The sequence below is a fragment of the Pongo abelii genome, chromosome 5 (genome assembly GCF_028885655.2).
Source record: "Pongo abelii isolate AG06213 chromosome 5, NHGRI_mPonAbe1-v2.0_pri, whole genome shotgun sequence".
Lineage (NCBI taxonomy): Eukaryota > Metazoa > Chordata > Mammalia > Primates > Hominidae > Pongo > Pongo abelii.
The window spans coordinates 168,407,025-168,429,265 of NC_071990.2; the positions used below are offsets into that span (position 1 = coordinate 168,407,025).

General features: G+C 49.2%; 1 protein-coding gene across 4 annotated transcripts in view; it reads right to left on the reverse strand.

Moving 5' to 3' along the window:
- Positions 1-10,987: 10,987 nt before the first annotated feature.
- The window catches only part of RPS6KA2 (ribosomal protein S6 kinase A2), a 443,982-nt gene continuing 432,728 nt past the window's right edge, over positions 10,988-22,241 (reverse strand). For all 4 annotated transcript variants that reach the window (XM_024248014.3, XM_054558435.2, XM_002817573.6 and 1 more), the window contains 3 exons: positions 20,881-20,998; positions 15,379-15,516; positions 10,988-14,467 (listed from right to left, as the gene is read on the reverse strand). In XM_024248014.3, the coding sequence (XP_024103782.3) occupies positions 14,342-14,467; positions 15,379-15,516; positions 20,881-20,998 (382 nt within the window). In that variant the 3' untranslated portion in view covers positions 10,988-14,341. The remainder of the gene's footprint in view (positions 14,468-15,378; positions 15,517-20,880; positions 20,999-22,241) is intronic.

Genomic DNA, 22,241 nt, shown 5'->3' on the forward strand with positions numbered 1-22,241 from the left:
AGCCAGGGAGTAGGATGACGCTGTGACCAGGGCAGCTGAAGCAGGTCTAGCTGCCAATCTCCAGCAGCTCCTGCTTGTGGACTTTCATGTACCACCAGCCTGCTTATCGAGCATTTGAAATGTGGAGAGTGTGGCCACACAACTAAAATTTAAATTCTATTGAATTTCAAGTAATTTAAATTGTAAGTAGTTTAAATAGCCAAATATGGCTAGTGGCTAGCATGTCAGACAGCACAGCGTGAGAGCATACATTTAAGGTGGATGTGCCTAGAGATTCACCAAAGAGAGCTGATGTGGCCAAGGTCACGGGGGCTTTGTATGCTGGACCAAAGAGCCCGGAGTTTTGGATTTTTCTCCTGAAGAACAAGAGCTGCTGAAGTTGTTGTTGTTGTTGAACATAGTCAAGTGATATGGGCACAATTATTTTCTGACAGAATTTTAAGCTGCTATGTGAAAAGAGATTGAGAGACGCAATGTGGTGGCAGGAAGCCAGCCAAGAGTTTACTACAATTGCCTGGATGAGATGTGTCGATCGCAGAGACAAGCTGGAGGTGATGGGAATGGGGAAAAAGCGCACAGTCAAGAACTCTGCAGGGGAACACCTGTTATGATCTGATCACTGATGGTGTGCTCGGGGGTAAGACAGAAGTTTCGGACCCCAGGATCTTGGGATTTATCACTTGCAAATGGCATGTATGAGAATGTCTCAGCGGAGTTAGGGAATGAAGGAGCAGTAGCATGTCCGGGCGGAGGTTGGGTGAAGATATGGACGCAGGATTGGAAGGGCCAGTGTGAAGTGCTGTCTCACATCCAGGTGGCAACGTGCAGCGCACAGCGGGCAGAAGCTCGAGGAAGCCCCAGCTAGAGACAGCACTTTCTTGTTTTCAGTCACCTTTGTGCTGCAGGTGGTATTAAATAGTGCTTCTCCAGGCCGGGCGCGGTGGCTCACGCCTGTAATCCCAGCACTGTGGGAGGCTGAGGTGGGCGGATCACAAGGTCAGGAGATCGAGACCATCCTGGCTAACATGGTGAAACCGCGTCTCTACTAAAAATACAAAAAATTCGCGGGGCGTGGTGGCAGGTGCCTGTAGTCCCAGCTATTCGGGAGGCTGAGGCAGGAGAATGGCGTGAACCTGGGAGGCGGAGCTTGCAGTGAGCCGAGATTGCGCCACTGCGCTCCAGCCTGGGCAACAGAGTGAGACTCCGTCTCAAAAAATAAAAAATAAAAAAATAAGAGCGGATCGACAGAGTCTTACATGATGCTGTGAAATACAGCTGCTGGGCTTCATTTCAGACACATTGCCTGACTCTCTTTTTATTACCTGAGTCACTGATTCACAACCACTTTCACCCTTGAAGATCCTTTGTAAAGTTAAGTTTTTCCTAACAGACCTGTTATATAAAGACTTTGTCTTATAAGGAAGTATTTATTATGTAACATGTTTGTCCCCTCTAAAGAGGGCATTTTAAAGGAGACATTTAAATTTCTCCTTCATGTGAGACATCCAGTGTTAGTCTACTGGGTTAATATAAAACCAAACAAAACTCAAATAAACATGACTTTTCACCTCTGCAGGTTTATGGTGTGTGAAGTTATGATTCTCATCAACTTTTCTTCCTTTCTTTTTTTCTTGAAGATGGAGTCTGGCTCTATCACCCAGGCTGGAGTGCAGTGGTGTGATCTCAGCTCACTGTAACCTCCGCCTCCCAGGTTCAAGTGATTCTCCTGCCTCAGCCTCCTGAGTAGCTGGGATTACAGGCACCCACCACTACGCCCGGCTTTTTTTGTATTTTTATTAGAGATAGGGTTTCAGCATGTTGGCCAGGCTGGTCTCAAACTCCTGACCTCAAGTGACCTGCCTGCCTTGGCCTCCCAAAGTGCTGGGGTTACAGATGTGAGCTACAGTGCTCGGCCTTCATCGGCTTTTCCTAATACTGATGGAGCTCACGGCCTCCTGGTCCTGTTGTGAACTTCAGGTTGGCAATCGCTTGCCCTGGGCTGTATGAGGAGCCAGTGGCAGGACCTTGTCTGACCGGTGACCCATGGGGGCTCTGTCCATCGCAGTGCACGGGTCCTGAGAGGGCTCCCAGAGCTGCAGGGCTGAGCGCGTTCTGCATGGCCTGCAGGTCTAACCATACAAGCACTGCCCTCTGCTGGCATTTTGTAACAATTGCAAACACACAGGACTTACTTGGCCCACAACGTAGTGAAGTTTCCAGAAGGAAAAGAGATGAATTTACGCCGGGGGTGGTGGTTCACGCCTGTAATCCCAGCACTTTGGGAGGCCAAGGAGGGCAGATCACCTGAGGTCAGGAGTTCAAGACAAGCCTGGCCAACATGGTGAAATCCCGTCTCTACCAAACAATACAAAAATTAGCCAGGCGTGGCGGCAAGCACCTGTAATCCCAGCTACTCCGGAGGCTGAGGCAGGAGAATCACTTGAACCCGGGAGGAGGAGGTTGCAGCGAGCTGAGATTGTGCCGCTGCACTCCAGGCTGGGCGACAGAACGAGACTCTGTCTCAATTAAAAAAAAAAAGAGATGAATTTATATAGTTAACAGGCCACATTCAACAAGGCCACCCCACCCACCCGAGGCCCCATGTAGAATTTTGAATGGCCACATGCGTAGTGGACGCTGAACAGGGAACTCGTAAATTCCAGCCCAGTCCCCACCTATTCACTCATTTACAAATAATGATTTGTGCACCGCGCCGGGCCAGGCATAGAAAGAAGAAAAGCATTGCAACTCTCAGGGGTGCTCCAGGCTCAGGGAGAGAGGCGCACACAAGAACAATTTCACTTCAATCTCTTCCTCCATCTGGTATGAGGCTGTATAAGAGGCAGTCCGGATTGTATGGAGGTAGTAATGTCTGAGCTGAAATGAAAAGGATTATGCAGGATTTGTCTGTTGGACATCTCTGACCAAAACGGCACTGAAACCTGATGACAGTACTTAGCACCAAGTATCTGAGTGGGAGAGTGTTGAGAGTAAATGGAGTTACGGTTGAAGAAATTCTGAGGTCCTTTAAAATGAGCAAGCTGCACGGGACCTTGCCATGTATCTGCTGGCATGTTTGATTTGGTGTGACAATATCAGGCCCAGATAACAGCCAAATTGCCTCTTTCTGCAAACTAAACACAGTCTAACTGTGTTAGCTACACACACACACTCACACACTCTCTCTCTCATGCATCACTGAATGATGGAAACACGTTCTGGTAATTTCATCATTGTGTGGACATTAGAGAGTGCATTTACACAAACCTAGATGGTATACCCCACGGCGTACTTAGGCTCTATGGTGTAGCCTATTGCTCCCAGGCTACAAACCTAAGCAACATGGTACTGTGCTGAATACTGTAGGCAACTGTAACACAATGATAAGCATTTGTGTGTCTAGACATATCTAAACATAGAAAAGGTACAGTAAAAATATGGTATTGTCATCCTATAGGACCACCATTGTATATGTATCTATCTATCTATCTATCTGTATAGATATAGATATATACAGTCATGCATGACACAATGTTTCGGTCAGCAACTGACTGCATATACAATGGTGGCCCCAGGAGATGACTCACTCTCTCTCTCTTTCTCTCTCTCTTCCCACTCCCGCCCCGCCCCCTCCCCGCCCTGGCCCCGTGTCGGGAACCATTCTTAGAGTTAGCTGCTCCACACTCTTTCTTTCACTTTCCTTTGTCTCTTCATCCAGCAGGCTTCCCGGAATGCAGATGCTGGCATCTGGAAGCATGAAGATGAGGCCTGTGAGTTACAGGTCCTCTGGGACCCAGAGGGCTCAGAGGAGCTGGGCTGCTATCCAGCCTGCCCTGAGGCTCACCTGAGAGAACTACAAACTTAGACCTCAGAAGGCTGCTGTCACTTTGGGCTTCCTGCTGCTCACAGTGAAACCTAATCTTTTTTCAGGGAATGGTTAATCGTTTTATGGAGATATAATTCACATACCATACAATTTACCCATTTGAAATGTACCACCTTCAGCTTACAGGGTGTGTGACCATCATCACATTCTAATTTTTGAACATTTTTGGCACCCCCACCAAAAAAAAAAAACACTTTACATCCATTATCAGTCACTATCTATTCCCCCTCCACTAATGTTCTCCTTGGCAACCACCAGTCTGCTTTCTGTCTCTGTGGGTTTGCTTTCCTGGACATTTCATGTAAACGAATCACACCACATGTGGCCTTTGTGTCTGGCTTCCTTCACTATGTAGCGTTTCAAGGCTCACCTATGTTGGAGCATTTATCAGCACTCCGTTTATTTTTGTGGCTGAATAATATTCCATTGCATGGATAGCACGTTTTGTTTCTCCATGAATCCACTGGTGGATATCTGGGTTGTTGCCATGTTTTTATTGATACATATTCGTACATACTTATGGGGTAGGTGTGGTGTTTTGTTGCGTGCACAGAATGTGTTATGACCAAGTCAGAGGATTTAGGGTATCCATCACCTGCAGTATTTATTATTTCTATATGTTGGGAACGTCTCAAGTCTTCTAGCTATTTTGAAACATACAATACACTGTTGATAACTATAGTCACCGTATTCTGCTATTGAACATTAGCACTTATTCCTTCTACCTAATTGCATGTTTGTGCCTATTAACCAATCTTTCTTCACCCCTGAAACTTAATCTTAACTACTTTACTTTGTAATACATTCCGTTTGTTTGATTAGGATAGTTACTTTCTATTGCTTGTAACCAAGGAACCATAACTAATATAGAAATTGATGAGAAAGCAACACATCTTCAGGGAAATGTGGAGAATTGAGGACAGATTACTGGGTGTGGAGCTGGATTGAAAAGCAGTGACACACCCATTGATATGATGGGAAGGGAGCTGGCAGGCCATGGGGCACCCGGCCAGTGGGTCAGACTCTTGCCCATGTTCCCTGGAGGCATCTAGCACAGCATTGATTCCTCACAGTTCTGGAGGCTGGAAGTCCGAGATCAAGACACCTTCATGTTTGGGTCTTGGTGATGGCCCTCTTCCTGGTTTCACACTGCTGACTGCTAGCAGTATCTTCACATGGTAGACAGCAGAGAGAGCTTCAGTCTCTTTCTCTCCTATCGGGTCACTAATCCCATTCATGAAGGTGCCATCCTCATGACCTCATCACTCCCCGAAGGCCCCACCCCTTAATACCATCACTTTGGGGGTGAGGATTTCAACGTACAAACTTGGTGGTGGGCACAAACATTCAGTCCATAGCAGGTGGCGTTTCACTGAGCGGGTGCTGTGTTTGGGCAGTCCTATCGGAATCACGAAGGAGCCTTGCTAAAATGCTTCCTTCTGTGACTAGGGCCGTACCTACTGTGAATCAGTAGATGGCCCACAAGGGCATGAGTGGTTAACTCAGTCATTGCGCTTCTTACTGCGGATACTGGTGGGCATTCTGTTCTTAGGAGAGACTGGACAAAGAAACTGAGCCAGTGCTGAAGTCAAGTGCAGATCTGGAGTTAATTCCAATACTACAAAATGAATTATAGTTTCAGGTATAGATCTGGAGTTAATTCCAATATTTGCAAAATGAATTATAGTTTCAGGTACATGTCTAGTTTCCAGCTTTATAAATACTTGGTTACAAAGTAGATAATTTAATTACTGTTATGCTGAAAGAGGAAGCTGAAGAAAACTTAATGTCAGATGGGTGCCAAATTTAGTAGAATGTGTGAGACTATTGGGCTCTTGATGATATTGTATAAATTAATGTCTGGCTTGCATTAATTTTTGCATTATTTTATGAAGCTTCATATTCATAAAATTAAGTGGAAAAAGTATAAATGAAACATGACTCAAGAGTCCAGATAAATCTAGAATTAGGCCGGGCACAGTGGCTCATGCCTGTAATCCCAGCACTTTGGGAGGCCGAGGCGGGTGGATCACCTGAGGTCAGGAGTTCGAGACCAGCCTGGACAACATGGTGAAACCCCATCTCTGCTAAAACACAAAAGTCAGCCAGACATGGTGGCGGGCACCTGTAATCCCAGCTACTTGGGAGGCTGAGGCAGGAGAATCACTTGAACTCGAGAGGTGGAGGTTGCAGTGAGAATTAACACCAGATCATTCTAAGGCTAAACTCAGAAGCAGAGATCTGCACAATCAATCTGTTGTACGAACACGTGCTGGGGTTGCACTCGCCACCCTTTTAGTCTTTTACACTCTTTCTTTTCTGCATCCCCAGCTCCTCACCTTAAAGGCCCCGCAAGTGTCACCAGGGACCCCTGGCTTGTCTTTGACACCGGTGCTTTTGGGCCCTGGGAGTAGCAGAGGTAAAGGCAGCAGGGTCAGTGAACAAGGCTCACACGCTGTCCATTTGTGTGCCACAGCTGAAACCTGAAACCCACAACCTCAGTGTCTTGGCAGTGGCAGTGCCCATAAATGGTGCTTGGCCCTGCCCCGGCCCCTTATTGTGAAGATCCAGCCTTCCTCCCTCCCACCCTCACTCCCTGAGCTGGCTTCCCTAGAGATCTGAGCAGCAGATCACTCCGAGCTGATGTGCCCTGAGCCAGCTACTCCCCCGATGGTCCTTGCTGGTGACAAACTTGTAATGACAGTGGCAAGTGTGGGCTCCATAAACCTCCTAAAATTGACACAACAAGGAGGTTGTCAGGCTCAGGAGGGCCCCTGGGCCTGGTTGGGGAGTGCTCAGTGTGCCTGGCCCTCCCTGCAGAGTGGTGAAGGGGAGCTCAGTGGACTGACACAGGTGAGACCTGGGGCTGGTGGTGGTGAGTGACAGGGTGGAGGCAGGGTGTGTGGTGTTCCAGCTTGGCACTCTCAGAGCGCACTGTTTTCAAGGTTGGACTTTTCTCATCACACTTGTAGGTAATGAGGTAGAAAGGTAATAAGGTAGAAAAGTAATGAGGTAGAAAGCGTGGGGCTCATTGAAGAGGAGATCGCTGGACACCACAGGAAGGTCAAGCTGAGACTGTGATGGGGAGAGAGGCAGGGGTTTTCTAGGCTCTCTTCTCTGACTATTCCTGCACCAGGGAGGATGTTGGCATGCGATCTGGAAGACAGAAGGAGGCCCAGAGGAAGAGGGGATTTAAGGGCCTTGGGCAGGTCTGGACCCAGGAGGCTCTTGGCGTCCCACTGTCCATCTCTAGGGCTGCTTGACCATCCTTGAAGAGTCTAGGAAACCCATCAGACTGATCCTGGGGTGTCCAGACTGTCCATATTGACGTTTAACCATCTGAGAATGGCCCCCTCACCTGGAGTCACAGGCTGACATCCCCAGGCAAATGTGTGCCAGAATATCTTGGAGTCACAGGCGGACATCCCCAGGCAGATGTGTGCCAGAATATCCTGGAGTCACAGGCTGACATCCATAGACAAATGTGTGCCAGAATATCCTGGAGTCACAGGCTGACATCCACAGACAAATGTGTGCCAGAATATCCTGGTGTTTTCTGCAAGGCAGCATGTTTTCTGAGCACCCGTTATTTGCAAGCAGGTGCTCAAGTTCCAGCAGTGACCACCTCTCACACCCACAGTGTGGCTGCACCAGCTGCGGAGAGCCCTGGGCAATGCTGAAATCCACAGCCAAAGAGGCTGATGCAAATGGCAGAGAGCACTCGGTGTGCGTGGCCGGAGGAAGCTGTCCTCAGATGACAGCTTCATGTGGCAGGTTGTGTAACCTGTCGTCCTCACTTGGAGGGAGGCACCTTCATCCCTATTAGGCCTAAGCAGGCAGAACTACAGGACAGAGCCAGCTGTAGCATATGCGCCACACAAGGCGGCAGAGCCAGCTCCAGGACCCGTGCCACACTGGGTGGCAGAGCCAGCTCCAGATCTCCAGGGCTATGGGTTGCATTCAGATCCACCTGTACAAACGAGATACAGTTATTGTACCTGAAAGGTCAATGGGCCAGACACAATGTCAAGAATTTGTTGAGCCCTAAATTTGGGGGAAGCAGTAACTTTCACTCAATGCCTCTGGGGCTGCATTGGAAAGTGGGAGTCAAGGCTCCCTGGCTCCTTTATAAGCCCCGCTTGTTTTCTGCAAATACTGCTAATGTCCCAGATTGGCATTAATCAGGACAAGTAATTAGCTGAATTTTGAGAACAACAACAACATATATATATATCTATATATTATATATCTATAATTTATATCTATACCTATCATATGTACATATAGGTACATATATGTACCTCCATCCATGTAAGGATGACAGATCTATATCTATCATTATACATATGATAGGTGTATGGGGGATTCTTTTAAGTTCTATAAAAATATCTTTATGTCCTCAGATGCATCTGAGATTGAGCATTAAGCTGAGTTTCTCCACAGATAAAGGTGACAGCCCAAGTGTGAGTCCAACTCTCCTCTCCAGGCCTGTCAGTGGATTCTTAGACGACATTCAGTTCAGCATTTGGGGTCCAGCGTTACAACACTGAGCCATTGGGAGGCAATTCTCCATGGGTCTCTTGCCTTTCTGCAGTCTCTAGCTGCTTTGGCTCTGAACTGTCTTTCCAAGGACATTTGTGTAGTAGACAGCCCTGGGAGGCAGAGGCAGCGTCTCTCTCTGTGGCCAAGGGCAGGAGTCTTCCTGTCCACTGTAATCGAGTATCCCCTTCCAGGGCAATGGGGGGTGGGTTTGCCTGCATCCCTCCATAAACAATTGGGGTTTCCTAAGTCAGGGTCCTCATCTGTGATGCAAATTCAACGTGTGCAGCACGTCCACCTGGGCCACTCTTCACCAACCCATAAGGCTTGGGGCCCACGGGGACTGATGTGTGCGGGGCCCATGCTGTTTGCTGTAGGGTCTCTGACCTAGAAGTCTTGTGCCTTCATCCAGCATCCGTGAGCCTGCAAGTAGGGCCAAGCCTCAGAGACTTACTTCAGTCTGGATACCTGGTGTTCTCCAACCAAAAAAACATGTGCAGGTGGACAAGTGTACGCAGAGCCACGCTCAACTACATGTATGCGGCAGGCGGATAATCCATCCCCCGCACCAAAGTCCACGTCCTAATCCCTGGAAGCTGTGACAAAGGGGAACTGACGTTGCTGGTGGAATTCAGGGTGCTAATCAGACCACCTTAAAATAGGGAGAGTTTCCCAAATATCCTGGTGGGCCAGTGTGCTCACAGGGCTCAGAATTGGAAGAGGGAGGCAGGAGGGCTGGGCAGAGGAGAGGGTGTGAGACCACCACCTGCCACTGCTGAATTTGGAGGAGGAGGGAGGGACCACGAGCCACCCAGCGCAGATGGCCTCTGGAAGCTGGAAAAGAATCAGATTCTCCCTGAGAGCCTCTGGAAGAAGGTAGCCCTGCCCACATACCGGTTTTAGTTCAGAGAGCCCTGTCTTGGACTTGTGACCCACAGAGCTGTAAGACAATAGAATATGCTGCTCTTTTATATTTGCTACGGCAGATATAGAAAATGATACACAGAGGACGTAAAAGGTATTTTTTTCAAATGATGCCTCTTTCAGTAGGCATTTTGTGGGCACTTCCTGGGTACAGCAGGAGGCAGGATTTCTTGTGCATCTATTGTTTGTCCTGCAATTTCCTCAGTGGGGTCTAGGGCTCCTGCCTACACAGCGAGTCTCACAGATTTCAGCAAGGCCCCCTTCACCCTGCTGGGAGAGCAGCTCAGAAAATGGGGCATCCTACCACAGGAGCAAAGGTGTGTGCGTGTGCATGTGTCAGTATGGTGTTTTGTGTGTGTGTGTGTGTGTGTGTGTGTGTGTGTGTGTGCTGCTTGCTGACACATGCTGGTTAGGAATTTACCAAATAGGAAGAAGAAATTAGGTTGGAGAGCCAAGGACCAACAGTGCAGACTGGCTTTACGTCTGTATTAAGAAGGGATGGGCATGCTGAGGCTAGGTGGCAAAGCACAGGAGACACAGTGAGGGCTATTCCCAGGGCTGTGTGCTGGGCACCTGCTTTGCTGCACAAGATGACCGTCCACTGTCTCCTGCCAGCCCCAGATCCATCACACAGCTGGGCTCCTCTCAGGGGTGCATGCCCACACACATACACACAGGCCCTAATGCACACACACAAACATACATCCATATGTTCACATGTGCGTATGTGCTCTCATGCACACGTTTATGCATGTACACACATGCATGAACTCATACTTCCACATATACACACAAGCACACACATGCAAATGCATGAACTTACCCACCCACACACCTGTGCACACACACATAAGCATACATGTGTACACACACAACTCACCCGCCTACACATGCACACGTGTGCACCTACACATATGCACATACACACATATGCATGAACTCACCTACACATGCACACGTGTGCACCTACACATATGTACATACATGTGCATGAGCTCACCCACCTACACATGCACACGTGTGCACCTACACATATGTACATACATGTGCATGAGCTCACCCACCTACACATGCACACGTGTGCACCTACACATACGCACATACACACATATGCATGAGCTCACCCATCTACACATGCACACGTGTGCACCTACACATACGCACATACACACATATGCATGAGCTCAGCCACCTACACATGCACACGTGTGCACCTACACATACGCACATACACACATATGCATGAGCTCAGCCACCTACACATGCACACGTGTGCACCTGCACATATGCACATATGCATGAGCTCACCCACCTGCACATGCACACATGTGCACCTACACATATGCACATACACACATATGCATGAGCTCAGCCACCTACACATGCACACGTGTGCACCTGCACATATGCACATACACACATATGCATGAGCTCACCCACCTGCACACACCCACACACGGGGCTCTGAGTTGGAGTGGTCGTGATGCTGCTTCACCTCCCCATGAGGAGTCATATGGTAGCAGCAGAGGTGGTCATGACCTGAAGCCAGTGGGAGGGGCCAGAGGAGTGGGGAGCTATCCAGACTGTTATTGGTAACAACACAGAAAGTCCAAAGGTTATTGTTAGGCTAGAAAAAGATTACACTTCATAAAACCATGTTTATTCAAAAAAATCTGTTCAGAAAGTCTGGAAAGCGTAATAAATATCTGTACAGTGGCCACCCATCTCAAACATGAATTACAAAGCAGGAACATAAAAATGATGTGTAAACATAACTGCTGAGCCAGTGAACAAAGTGCTGAGTCAGGAGCGAGGCAGAGAAGCGTGCTCAGTAGAACGACACAGACGCTGCAGCCTCCGTCCTCAGCCCCTCAAGCTGCGCTGGAGTCCACCTTCCGCCCTGTCCACACCGCTCAGGGACCAGCAGCGTCCCTCTCCATTCTCGAATTTGCATGACGCTTAGAAAGGTAGGAGGCAGCAAAACCGTGTCAGAAATGAACGGAGTGCAAATCAAACTTTGCCATGTGCTTTAGAGAATCAGTAAAGCGTTAGGTAAAAATCCCAAGTGCAGCTTTAGGATAACACCATTTAATGAACAATGCTGGATAACATTAAGTACTATTATCACTTTAAAATTCAAACAATCTTCCAAACATCAATACATACACAGTTAGTTTAAAATCACAGACAAATCGGACTTGAGGGTAAAAGTGAAATCCTCACCTCTTGCCCATGTTTGACTTTGGGATGGAATTCAGCAAAGCTCTCTCACTGCAGAGTGGGAGAATCAGGTATTTCTCCCACATGGGGGGCTGCCAGGGAAGGAGGACCCTATAGGGTGGCCAGCAAGGGGCCACTTGCGGTAGGTCAGGAAGCCTGAGATCTAGGGTTCAATGTGTTTATAAGTTCTGTGATTTTCATGACCCGGGGGCGGGGGGCGGGTTATGATGAACTGTGTGAGGAAGGAGAGCCAATTAACTTTTGGGGAGGTCTATGTCATTTGTGCAAATCATACGGAGCATTTCATTCGGCGTGGAGGTGCGCTGAGCTGGTAAAATGCGAATTCTAAGAACACCTTTATTTACATGTCGACTGCTGCTTGAAAGCAGTCACTTGCTATTTCACTAAGGTTTTTGAAAGCTTAGTTTAATATATGATACCATAACTTCCTTAGGCTGACTTTTGTGGATGGATGTCAAGTATCATTTTGTTCTGGATATGGGAGGGAAAGTAGAGGTATTTCACAGACACTCAGCGGAGCAGGGCCAAGCCAGTGTTCTCCGCTGATGCACATCAAATATATGTAAGGACAGAGCTCGCTGTGATGGGGAGTCTCGTCGGTCCCTTTGGCATTCTTAGAGTTCAGAAGCTAAGTCTGTACAAACTGGGATGACTGAAAAAGACCATGAGCTGGTGCCCCACACACAAGGAGGAAAAACCGTGGCCGCTTTCTCACGGATGCTTTCCCATTCACTTCCCCCACTTCTCACTCCCTGCACCAGAACCTCACTCCCTGCACTGACTTTAAGCAAATAGACAGGCCTGCAAACCGAGCCAGGCCAAAGGGTCTGGGCAGCTGATGGGGGAATCGTTGCCTGTGTAGCAAGCAGAAGAGGTGATGACTTTTGTTCATTTCTGGGAGGACAGATTGTGTGACCTAAGGATTATCCACTTTTTCCTAAGTTTCTAAAAAGAAATAATTAAGACCTAAAAAGCAAATTCATCATGGTGGAAGTCGTTCTAGCCTTGGGAAAAAGCATCTATGGAGAAAATGTGAGGAATGCCCTGTGAGCACTATGGAAACAGGTATTCAGTCCGACTTGCTCCTTTTATGTTTTGTGGTTCTCTAAGAAAAAAAAAATCCACATGGATTAAAGCTTCTGAAACAAGTTTATATTTTAAGGTCTGAAAACAATCAGACCAAGCTAAGGAGTTATTTTTCAGAACGCAGCACATTTTTTCTTTATTTTTTTTTTAGTTGGGTACTAGAATCGAGATGGAGGGGGAACAAAACCCAACAAAATAACATATTCTTAGGGAAAACCTGGCTGTGGCCAACGGGCACCTCCTGAAGCCCTGCTTGCTGCAGAGGTGCTGCTCTTCAGTGATGCAGGGTGAGGTGCTGAGCGGTGCCTCCTCCCATCTAGTCCGCTTGGGGGCTGCCAGGGAGCATCTTCAATACCCTTACAGGAGAATGAAGGACCCGTGTGTTCCCTCTGCGGGCTGGACTGGGTGTCGAGCCTGCTGCCCGGAACCTCTCTCTCGATTTTACTCAGTGGAGAGCACAGCATGGCCTAAATGCCCCACACCCACCCTGTGTGCACACCCAGGGGAATACGGATCAGTGTGAAAACAGATCTGTGCAACAGAGACACAAAACGCAACACAAAGCCACAGCATCTACAAAGTGCATCGCTCCTGTCCACGCTGATCTCCGCTGCCCTCCCACCTGTGCCCCTGCCCCTCAGTCTGCTGGGTGGGGCCTGTGTCTCCCTCCAGCCTCCAGCTGGACTGAGAAGGTTTGGGTGGGAAGCCACAGAGCTCCATCTCTCCAATTCACAGTTTCTCCATAGACCAGAAAAATCGAAGTGAACACAGCAAAACCACAGCTTTAGGTGAGCACACAGGAAGCCCACACAGGGCTGAGCAGGTGCGAGAACCCACGACTCCCTGAAAAGCCTCCAGGTAGCTGTGTGGCCACCGGAGCTGGGGACAGACGGCAGCCCAGTGCGCTTGGCCCCCCGGGGAAAGCCGAGACTGGAGGTGGACACAGGCGCCTCATTCCACCTTGGTGACACGGAGCTCTCAAGGCAAAGATCCAGCCCACCTTCCTCTCGCCTGGGCTCTTACTCCTCATTTGAATTTGGGACAGAGGAAAGGATGGGCTACCCAGCACCTCAGGCAAAAACTGAAGGGCAAGGAGGAAACGGCTCTTTGGATTACTTTGGGCAGAACCAGGCGTCTCCTCCTGGACGCCACAGTGCCAACCCCGTCATCCAGCCCGTGGGGAGCCCCGGCATGCCAGGTCACCCCAGCCCTCTGGGGCCCTGCAACCACCAACGGCTGCGCCCTCGCACTGCCACTTTCCCACCGGGTACCCGGGACGTCGGCGTCGGGAGTCTGACCAAACCGACCGCCTTCATAATTGGAAAACAGATCTCTCGGCAGAAACAGAAGCCGTGATATGAGAAGACCCGCGGGCTCTGAAAGAAACCCCTGGCCTCGCACGGGCACGCGAGGTGAAGGGGCGCATTTGGTTTTGCTTGGGAGAAAAGAGAGCGGGCGGGGAGGCTGGCGCAGTGAGGCTTGGAGAAGCCCCCAGGTCAGGACCCTCTCCGGGGCTGAAAAAGAAAACATGGACACGGCGAGGGCGGGCGCCGCCGCCTCCCTGGGGAACTTGTGGTCACTCTGGGCGCCAGGCGGGCTCCGAGGCTGGGGTCTGTGAGCCCAAGAGGATGCTGGCAGGGGACGCTGGGGCCAGGGTCCCACCCGCTACAACCGCGTGGACGTGAGTCTCTTCATGCCTCTGCGCTGAGCCAGGTTGGACGACAGCACGGGCTCTAGCCGCGGGGCCTGAGGTGTTCTGTTTAGAGCAAAGTAGGTGGCGGCCATCGCGCCCTGCAAAACAGAGGACAAGGGTGAGAGCCGCGGTGCCTCACTCCAGGGGTGGAGCCGGAGCCCGGGGCCTCCATGGGTCTCAGCTGCCCCCAGGCAACATGGGAGAAACCAGAGCTTCCCCAGGGTCCCTGGAGCATGGAGTGCTGTTAGCCTGCCGCGGGGGACCACTACATGTGGGCCCCAGGAGACAAGGGCTTCTCATTCCTGCACCTGCCCCCCCCCCCCACCCCATGCCACCCTCGCACTGTGCTTGTGCCTTGGGGGAAAATGTTTTGGACTCTTGTGGAGCCCCCAAGCTGAGGTCACGTGATCCCCTGCATTCTGACAGTGAGGCCAGGTCTGTTTTGGGGCTTGCTGGGTCCTAGGACACACAGCAAATGCCAGGGCCTGTCAACCTGGACTTTGGCCACTGTTGAGGAGTCTGGACTCATTTGGAGGAACAGGCATATCCTGGAGTGAATCCAAATTCTCAGAATGGATCTGGAGGGGGCGGCTCCTAACTGGATCATGCCTAGTCCTGCTGGGGTGGGACAGTCTACACTTATCAGAAGAGGAGTCCCACCCAGAGGATGGGGTGCCTGAGAGGCAACTGCTGCCTGAATGTAAGTCACTTAGGAAGGGGACTTTTTTTGCATGTGTGGCCTAGAATGGAGGCTTTGAACTTGAGTGGAACAGCCACGCCAGCTGCCACTACGTCAGCAGAGGCTGCCACCTACTCAGATAGGAGCCCTGTGCAATACTGCACGTGTCTGGTGAAGCGCACGAAGGTAGGTGGGCCGGTGGTGCAGTTTGGGGCTGCTATGGGCTCTTTCTCTGCACTCCGTGGTTTCTTCAGAGTGACTGCAAGGTATCAGGCTCTTTTCTGGGTTTCCCATTCCCACCACTGTGTCCTCACTGTCGCCTGCCAGTACCTTCACCAGGTGCACGTCCTGTCGGCTGAGCTGGTTTGGGGACAGGTACTCTCTGTTGACCACCCACGGGTGTTTGAGCACTTGCATCGCCGTCAGGCGCTGATGAGGGTCCACGTGGAGCATCTTGGACACGACGTCCTGCCAGGGAAGGTCATGAGAGTCGGGGGGATGGTTGGATCACTTGTGCTGGGTCAGGGAGCCTCCCCAGCAGAACTCCTCTCCCTCTATGGCAACACCCAACCACTATGCTGAGTGTGGGTCTTTGCATTTTGGGGTCATGTTCACTTTCAGGTTTAGAAGTATGTCAATGGTTTTTAGCTTTAAATATTACCAAACTTGGAAGTTCACTGAAAGTTTATCTTTTATTAAATATTTCATGTCTAAAAAGAAGTTAAATGTGGAAATGTTAGATGATGCACGTAAATCGAGGAAACACTGTTTCTTGTAACAATTATATCTTTCCAAAGGGAGAAGCTGAAATAATTAATATTCCACAGGTAGAAATCAATTCATAATGATGCACATACTTACATTTTTTATCAGGACTACCCAAAAATATTTACTACAAATGATCAGAAACCAGAAAATCTACAATCTGGAGCCATCAGATATGTCCAATGGGCTCATGTGCAATAATGGTATTTTTCCATTTCATTGTAAAGTCATAGCAGTAAAAACCTCTAAAACGGGACTCTACATGTGTGTACACATACACATACAATACAGTGCATTCTATTACAGTGAGTTACATTTGCAGAGTACTTGGTTACAGTGTGAATTACATTTGCAGACACACCTGATGCTTCTGCTCTAATCACCATAATCATCCTTGAGGTAAATGGGGCAAATATTACTTTTCCTAATTTGCAGATGAAGACATTACTGCCTGAGGAAGATCCGAGAATCCATATTCTCTCCACTAGCCTACCCTCCTTCCTTAGTGTTCCCACCACATTTGAAGATGTAATAAAATGAATTAGAATGCGGTTGGGCGCATTGGCTCATGCCTGTAATCCCAGCACTCTGGGAGGCTGAGGCAGGTGGGTCACTTGAGGTTAGGAGTTTGAGACCAGCCTGGTCAACACGGTGAAACCCCGTCTCTTCTAAAAATACAAAAATGAGCTGGGTGTGGTGGCATGTGCCTATAATCCCAGCTACCTGGGGGGCTGAGGCAGGAGAATCACTTGAGCCTGGGAGGCAGAGGTTGGAGTGAGCTGAGATTGCACCATTGCACTCCAGAGTGGGCTACACGGCAAGAGTCCATCTCAAACCAACAAACAAACAAAAAAGAATGCATATAGAACATGAAGTTGAATTACTCATTAGAATTTTTGGTCATGAAACAACTAAGAAATACTATGCACAACAACAATATCTTTTTTATATAGAAAAATCTAATGCCTTTTGATATTTGATAACATTGACCTTGGTAATTTCTTGAAACAAGTATCTCCTAGAAGTATGAGTGTTGTCATTTTCAGGTGTAAAAACAAAAGCAAAGAGCGCTTTAATAACTCTTTCACGATCTTATAGTCATGACACTGAGAGAAGCAGTATTTTTACTTCATACCTGTAGGATGTGGAGAAAGACATACTAATCTGTAGCTTTGCTGGTGTTTGGAGGACTGGAGGTTCTGTTGCGTGCTAAGTAAGATAAAGGAAGAGGCACAGGGGAAAGACGGTGGGGGGATGTGGTGGTGGTAGGGACTGGTGGTGAAGGGCAGGAAGGGTTGGTGAGGCCCTGTGAGGCGGCAGAGACCTCTGCCTGCAGCAGCGATCTTGACAATGTGCCCTTGTCCTTGACTTTGCTCCTAACACCTTCTCCCTGGTCCCACGCCAGCTTCCAAGATGGCCTTCCAGACAAACCACCAGCACCCACGTCCTAGTCTAAGGCTGTATTTTGGGAACCAGAACTAAGACATCTACACTCATTTAAGACAAAGTAAGGGTGTGGACAGGAGCACTTGGACTGTCAGGGTCTGACATCTGGGATAGCTCACTAAATGCCAGCTGCCATCACCTCTGCCACCATTTCCACAATCACCCTCACCATCCTTCCTCCATCACCCCCACCACCACCCTCACCATCACCTCCACCATGATCCTTACCATCCTTCCTCCATCACCCCCATCATCACCCTCACCATTATCTTCACCACCACCTCCACCATCACCCTCACCATCATTCCTCCATCACCCCCACCACCACCCTCACCATAATCTTCACCATCACCTCCACAATCATCCTCACCATCCTTCCTCTATCACCCTCACCATTACCCTCACCACGATCACCTTCACCATTATCTTCACCATCATCCTCATCATCTTCCTCCATCACCCCCACCATTACGCTCACCATCATCTTCACCACCAACTCGATCATCCTCACCATCCTTCCTCCATCACTCCCACCATTACCCTCACCATCATCTTCACTACCACCTCCAACATCACCATCACCATCCTTCCTCCATCACCTCCACCATCACCATCATCTTCACCACCTCCACCATCACCCTCACCATCCTCCCTCCATCACTGCCACCATTACCCTCACCATCATCTTCACCATCACTGTCCCCATCATCGTCACCACCACTTCCACCACCCTAGCCATCCTTCCTCCATCACCCCCACCATTACCCTCACCATTGCCCTCACCATTACCCTCACCACAATCACCTTCACCATCATCTTCACCATCATCCTCACCATCCTCCTCCATCACCCCCACCATTACGCTCACCATCATCTTCACCTCCACCATCACCCTCACCATCCTTCCTCCATCACTCCCACCATTACCCTCACCATCATCTGCACCATCACCCTCACCACCATCTTCACCACCTCCACCATCACCCTCACTATCCTTCCTCCATCACCTCCACCATCACCCTCACCATCCTTCCTCCATCACCTCCACCATCACCCTCACCATCCTTTCTCCATCACCTCTACCATCACCCTCACCATCATCTTCACCATCACCTCCGCCATGATCCTTACCATCCTTCCTCCATCACCCCCATCATCACCCTCACCATTATCTTCACCACCACCTCCACCATCACCCTTACCATCATTCCTCCATCACCCTCACCACCACTCTCACCATACTTCACCATCACCTCCACAATCATCCTCACCATCCTTCCTCCATCACCCCCACCATTACCCTCACCATTGCCCTCACCATTACCCTCACCACAATCACCTTCACCATCATCTTCACCATCTCCACCATCATCCTCACCATCCTCCTCCATCACCCCCACCATTACGCTCACCATCATCTTCACCACCACCTCCACCATCACCCTCACCGTCCTTCCTCCATCACCCCCACCATCACCCTCACCATCCTTCCTCCATCACCCCCACCATTACCCCCACCATTACCCTCACCATTATCTTCACCATCACTGTCCCCATCATCTTCACCACTTCCATCACCCTAGCCATCCTTTCTCCATCACCTCTACCATCACCCTTACCATCATCTTCACCACCACCTCCACCATCACCTTTGCCATTTTTTCTCTGTCACCTCTGCCATCACCCTTGCCATCCCTCCTCCATCACCTCTACCATCACCCTCCACCATCACTCGCCATGCTTCCCCATCACCTCCACCATCATCTCTGCCATTACCTTCCATTATCTCCACCATCACCTCCACTATCATCTCTGCCATTACCCTCATTACCCTCACCATCATCCCCATCACCTCCACCATTACCTCCACAATCACTACATCAACTCTCACTATCATCTCCCACCACTCCCACCATCACCTCCATGATCACTGCCACCACCTCTGCCACTTTTGCCATCCCTTCATCACCTCCATCATTTCCCACCATCACCTCCACAATGATCACCTCCACGATTACTCCCGCCATCTCTGCCAGCACTTGTCATCCCTCCACCATCAGCTCCATCCCTGCTCCCACCATTATCTCCACCATCATCTCCACAATCATCACCTCCACCATCCCTCCACAATCACCTCCATCATCACTCCTGCCATTATCTCCACCATCATTTCCACAATCATCCCCTCCACCATGCCTTCACCATCACCTCCATCATCGCTGTCGCCACCTCTGCCACCACTTCTGCCATCCCTACACCATCACCTCCATCATCATTCCCGCCATTACCTCCACCATCATCTCTACAATCATCACCTCCACGCTCACTGCATGAGGTTGCACTGAGATGTCAACAGCAGAATTGGAATCAGAGCCCCTGACTCCTTCTCTTTCAGCCCTTTTACATGAACATGGGAAACAGCTGTTGGTGCTGCTTACCAGTGGCTGGATTATGATTTACTATTGGATTAGAGAGGAATTTGATGATGCCAAGTAAAAAAGCATCTGATGGGCAAAATAAATAAGGCCAGTCATAAACTGTGTGGACTGCAGACAAGGCCAAATTCAAAGTATTTTACAAGAATAGAAGTATACCTCTGGACCAGAGCTCTACTTGTTTGGTTTATGAACATGCAGGGCAATCATTCTGCAATATCACTAAAAGCATGGTGGTTAATTTTATGTGTCAACATGGCTGGGTTATGTTACCCAGTCTAGATGTTGCCGTGAAGGTTTTTTTCAGGATGTGGTTAACACTTAAGTCAGTCGACTTTGAGTAAAGCAGTTACCCTCCACAATGTGGGTCAGCCTCATCCAATCAGTGGAAGGCCTCCTTAGGAAAAAGACTGCTTCCCTGAAGAAGAGGGAATTCTGTGGCAGATGGCCTGTGGTGGGCAACTGCCCCATCCATTTCTCCCTGGGGCTCCAGCCTGCCGGCTGCCCTGCAGTCACAGACTTCCCCGTCCCCACAATCACGTGAGCCAATTTCTTACAAATAAATCTCTCTCTCTCTACACACACACACACGCACACACATGCACACACACACACACGCATGTTCTGTTTCTTTGGAGAACCCTGCATAGCATACCAAGATAATAGAAAATGTGAAAATGCTAAAAATGTTTTTGAAAATAATGTTTTTAGATGAAAGGCTTAAAAGATGCCGAGGACAAGGCCAGGTGTGGTGGCTCATACCTGTAATCCCAGCAATTTGGGAGGCTGAGGTGGGTGGATCACTTGAGGTCAGGAGTTCAAGACCAGCCTGGCCAACATGGTGAAACAAAAAAGTTTTAGTACAAAACTTTTTGTACTAAACACAAAAAAGTTAGCTGGGTGTGGTCGCACACGCCTGTAGTCCCAGCTACTTGGGAGGCTGAGACAGGAGAATTACTTGAACCTAGGAGGCAGAGGCTGCAGTGAGCCGAGATTGTGCCACTGCACTCCAGCCTGGGTGAGACAGAGTGAGACTCCATTTCAAGAAAAAAAAAAAAAAAAAAAAAGATGCCGAGGATAAAATACCTATACTACTTATATAAAACCTATCCCCTGGCTTCCTCAGAAATAATATGGCTATTTCAGAATCTGAATATTTAAAAGCAATGCTGGGACATGTACTCACTTTGGCTGCGTCAGATATCGAGTCCCAGTTTCCCCCAGAAAGGGCATACTTCCCACTGCCGATCCGCACCAAAATCTCCTCAGGGGTGTCGTCTGGCCCATTTGCAAAAGGGGTAAATCTGTATAATTAGACAATTTGTGGTAATAAGCTTCTAGTTTACAACCTAAAATAAAGTTTGCAAGTTGATATCACCCCTTGGCTGTTAAAAAGAATAGCACTTTGCTTCTCCCTCCTCTGCTCTGAAGCCAGGATTCATGGGAAAGCGGAACTTACCTCCTAACACTATGCCCGTTTTCCTTAGCAATTGAGTGGCTAGAGGTTGATGGGCAAGTGGGAGAGCCCTGTGAGACCTGTGCTGTATCCCCTCTGGACCCAGGTAAAGTGGGATGGGGTGGCCTAGTGAGTTGCCTAGTGCCATGGTTTCCACGGTGACGGTGTGGCATCATGCGAGAGAGCCTGAGACATAGAGCCTGAGAGACCCACGGTGGATGTATTACCAACTGTGTTCTTTGACAGGTTAACTTTTTGAGCCTCCACTGCAAATGCAGAGTATGTGCACGAATACACATACATGCTTGGTGCAGCCCTGGCCATATTCGAAACGTGTGGGAGGTGTTCATGGTGTCCCACCTTAAAACACACCCACACACTCCTAGAAAAGGAAGGACACGTGTGCTGCCAGCGCTTCCTCTAGTGGGAAAGTTTGTGATCTAGTTTTCCATATAGGCAAAGTGAGTATTAGAAGCATCACAAAATAACCTGACTGTGGTATTGGTAAGAAACTGAGGTTCCTTCCTTTGCTACTGCAGTCCTCAGGGTGCGGCTTCAGGTGCCTGATTTACTCTCCTTCTGCTGTGGACACTACCTATTGACTTATGATGAAATAAGTGAAAAGCAGGCCAAGCTCATTCATTCTCATGAGGGCATTCAGGCCATTTTGCTACAGCAAACAGGATTAGATGGTCTTTTTGCCTCCATTCAAGTATTTAATAAACGTAATAGGAACCAGCAGATCTTGTAAGATCCTAGACCTTCCTGCCTAGAAGCAGCCACGGTGTGTCCTCTTCTCACTCAGGGGAGAGGGAAGGGAGGCTGGTACAGGTTCAAGTGTTTAGCCCAGAGTCACGGCTAGTGGCGAGTGGGGCTCAGATGGAAGTCAGCTGTCTGGATGGCAGGCCCAGGCCACTTTCTGTAACACCACGTGTCTTACCACAATGAACCGGCCCGTGCATGACTTATGACCACGAAACCCAGGTACAGATGCTGTTTGACCCTGAAGCTGCTATGGGGCTTTCGGTTTAAGAGGATGTCTGGAAGGCACATCTGTTGCTACCTTTTAAGACAGTGGCAGGTTCAGCAGA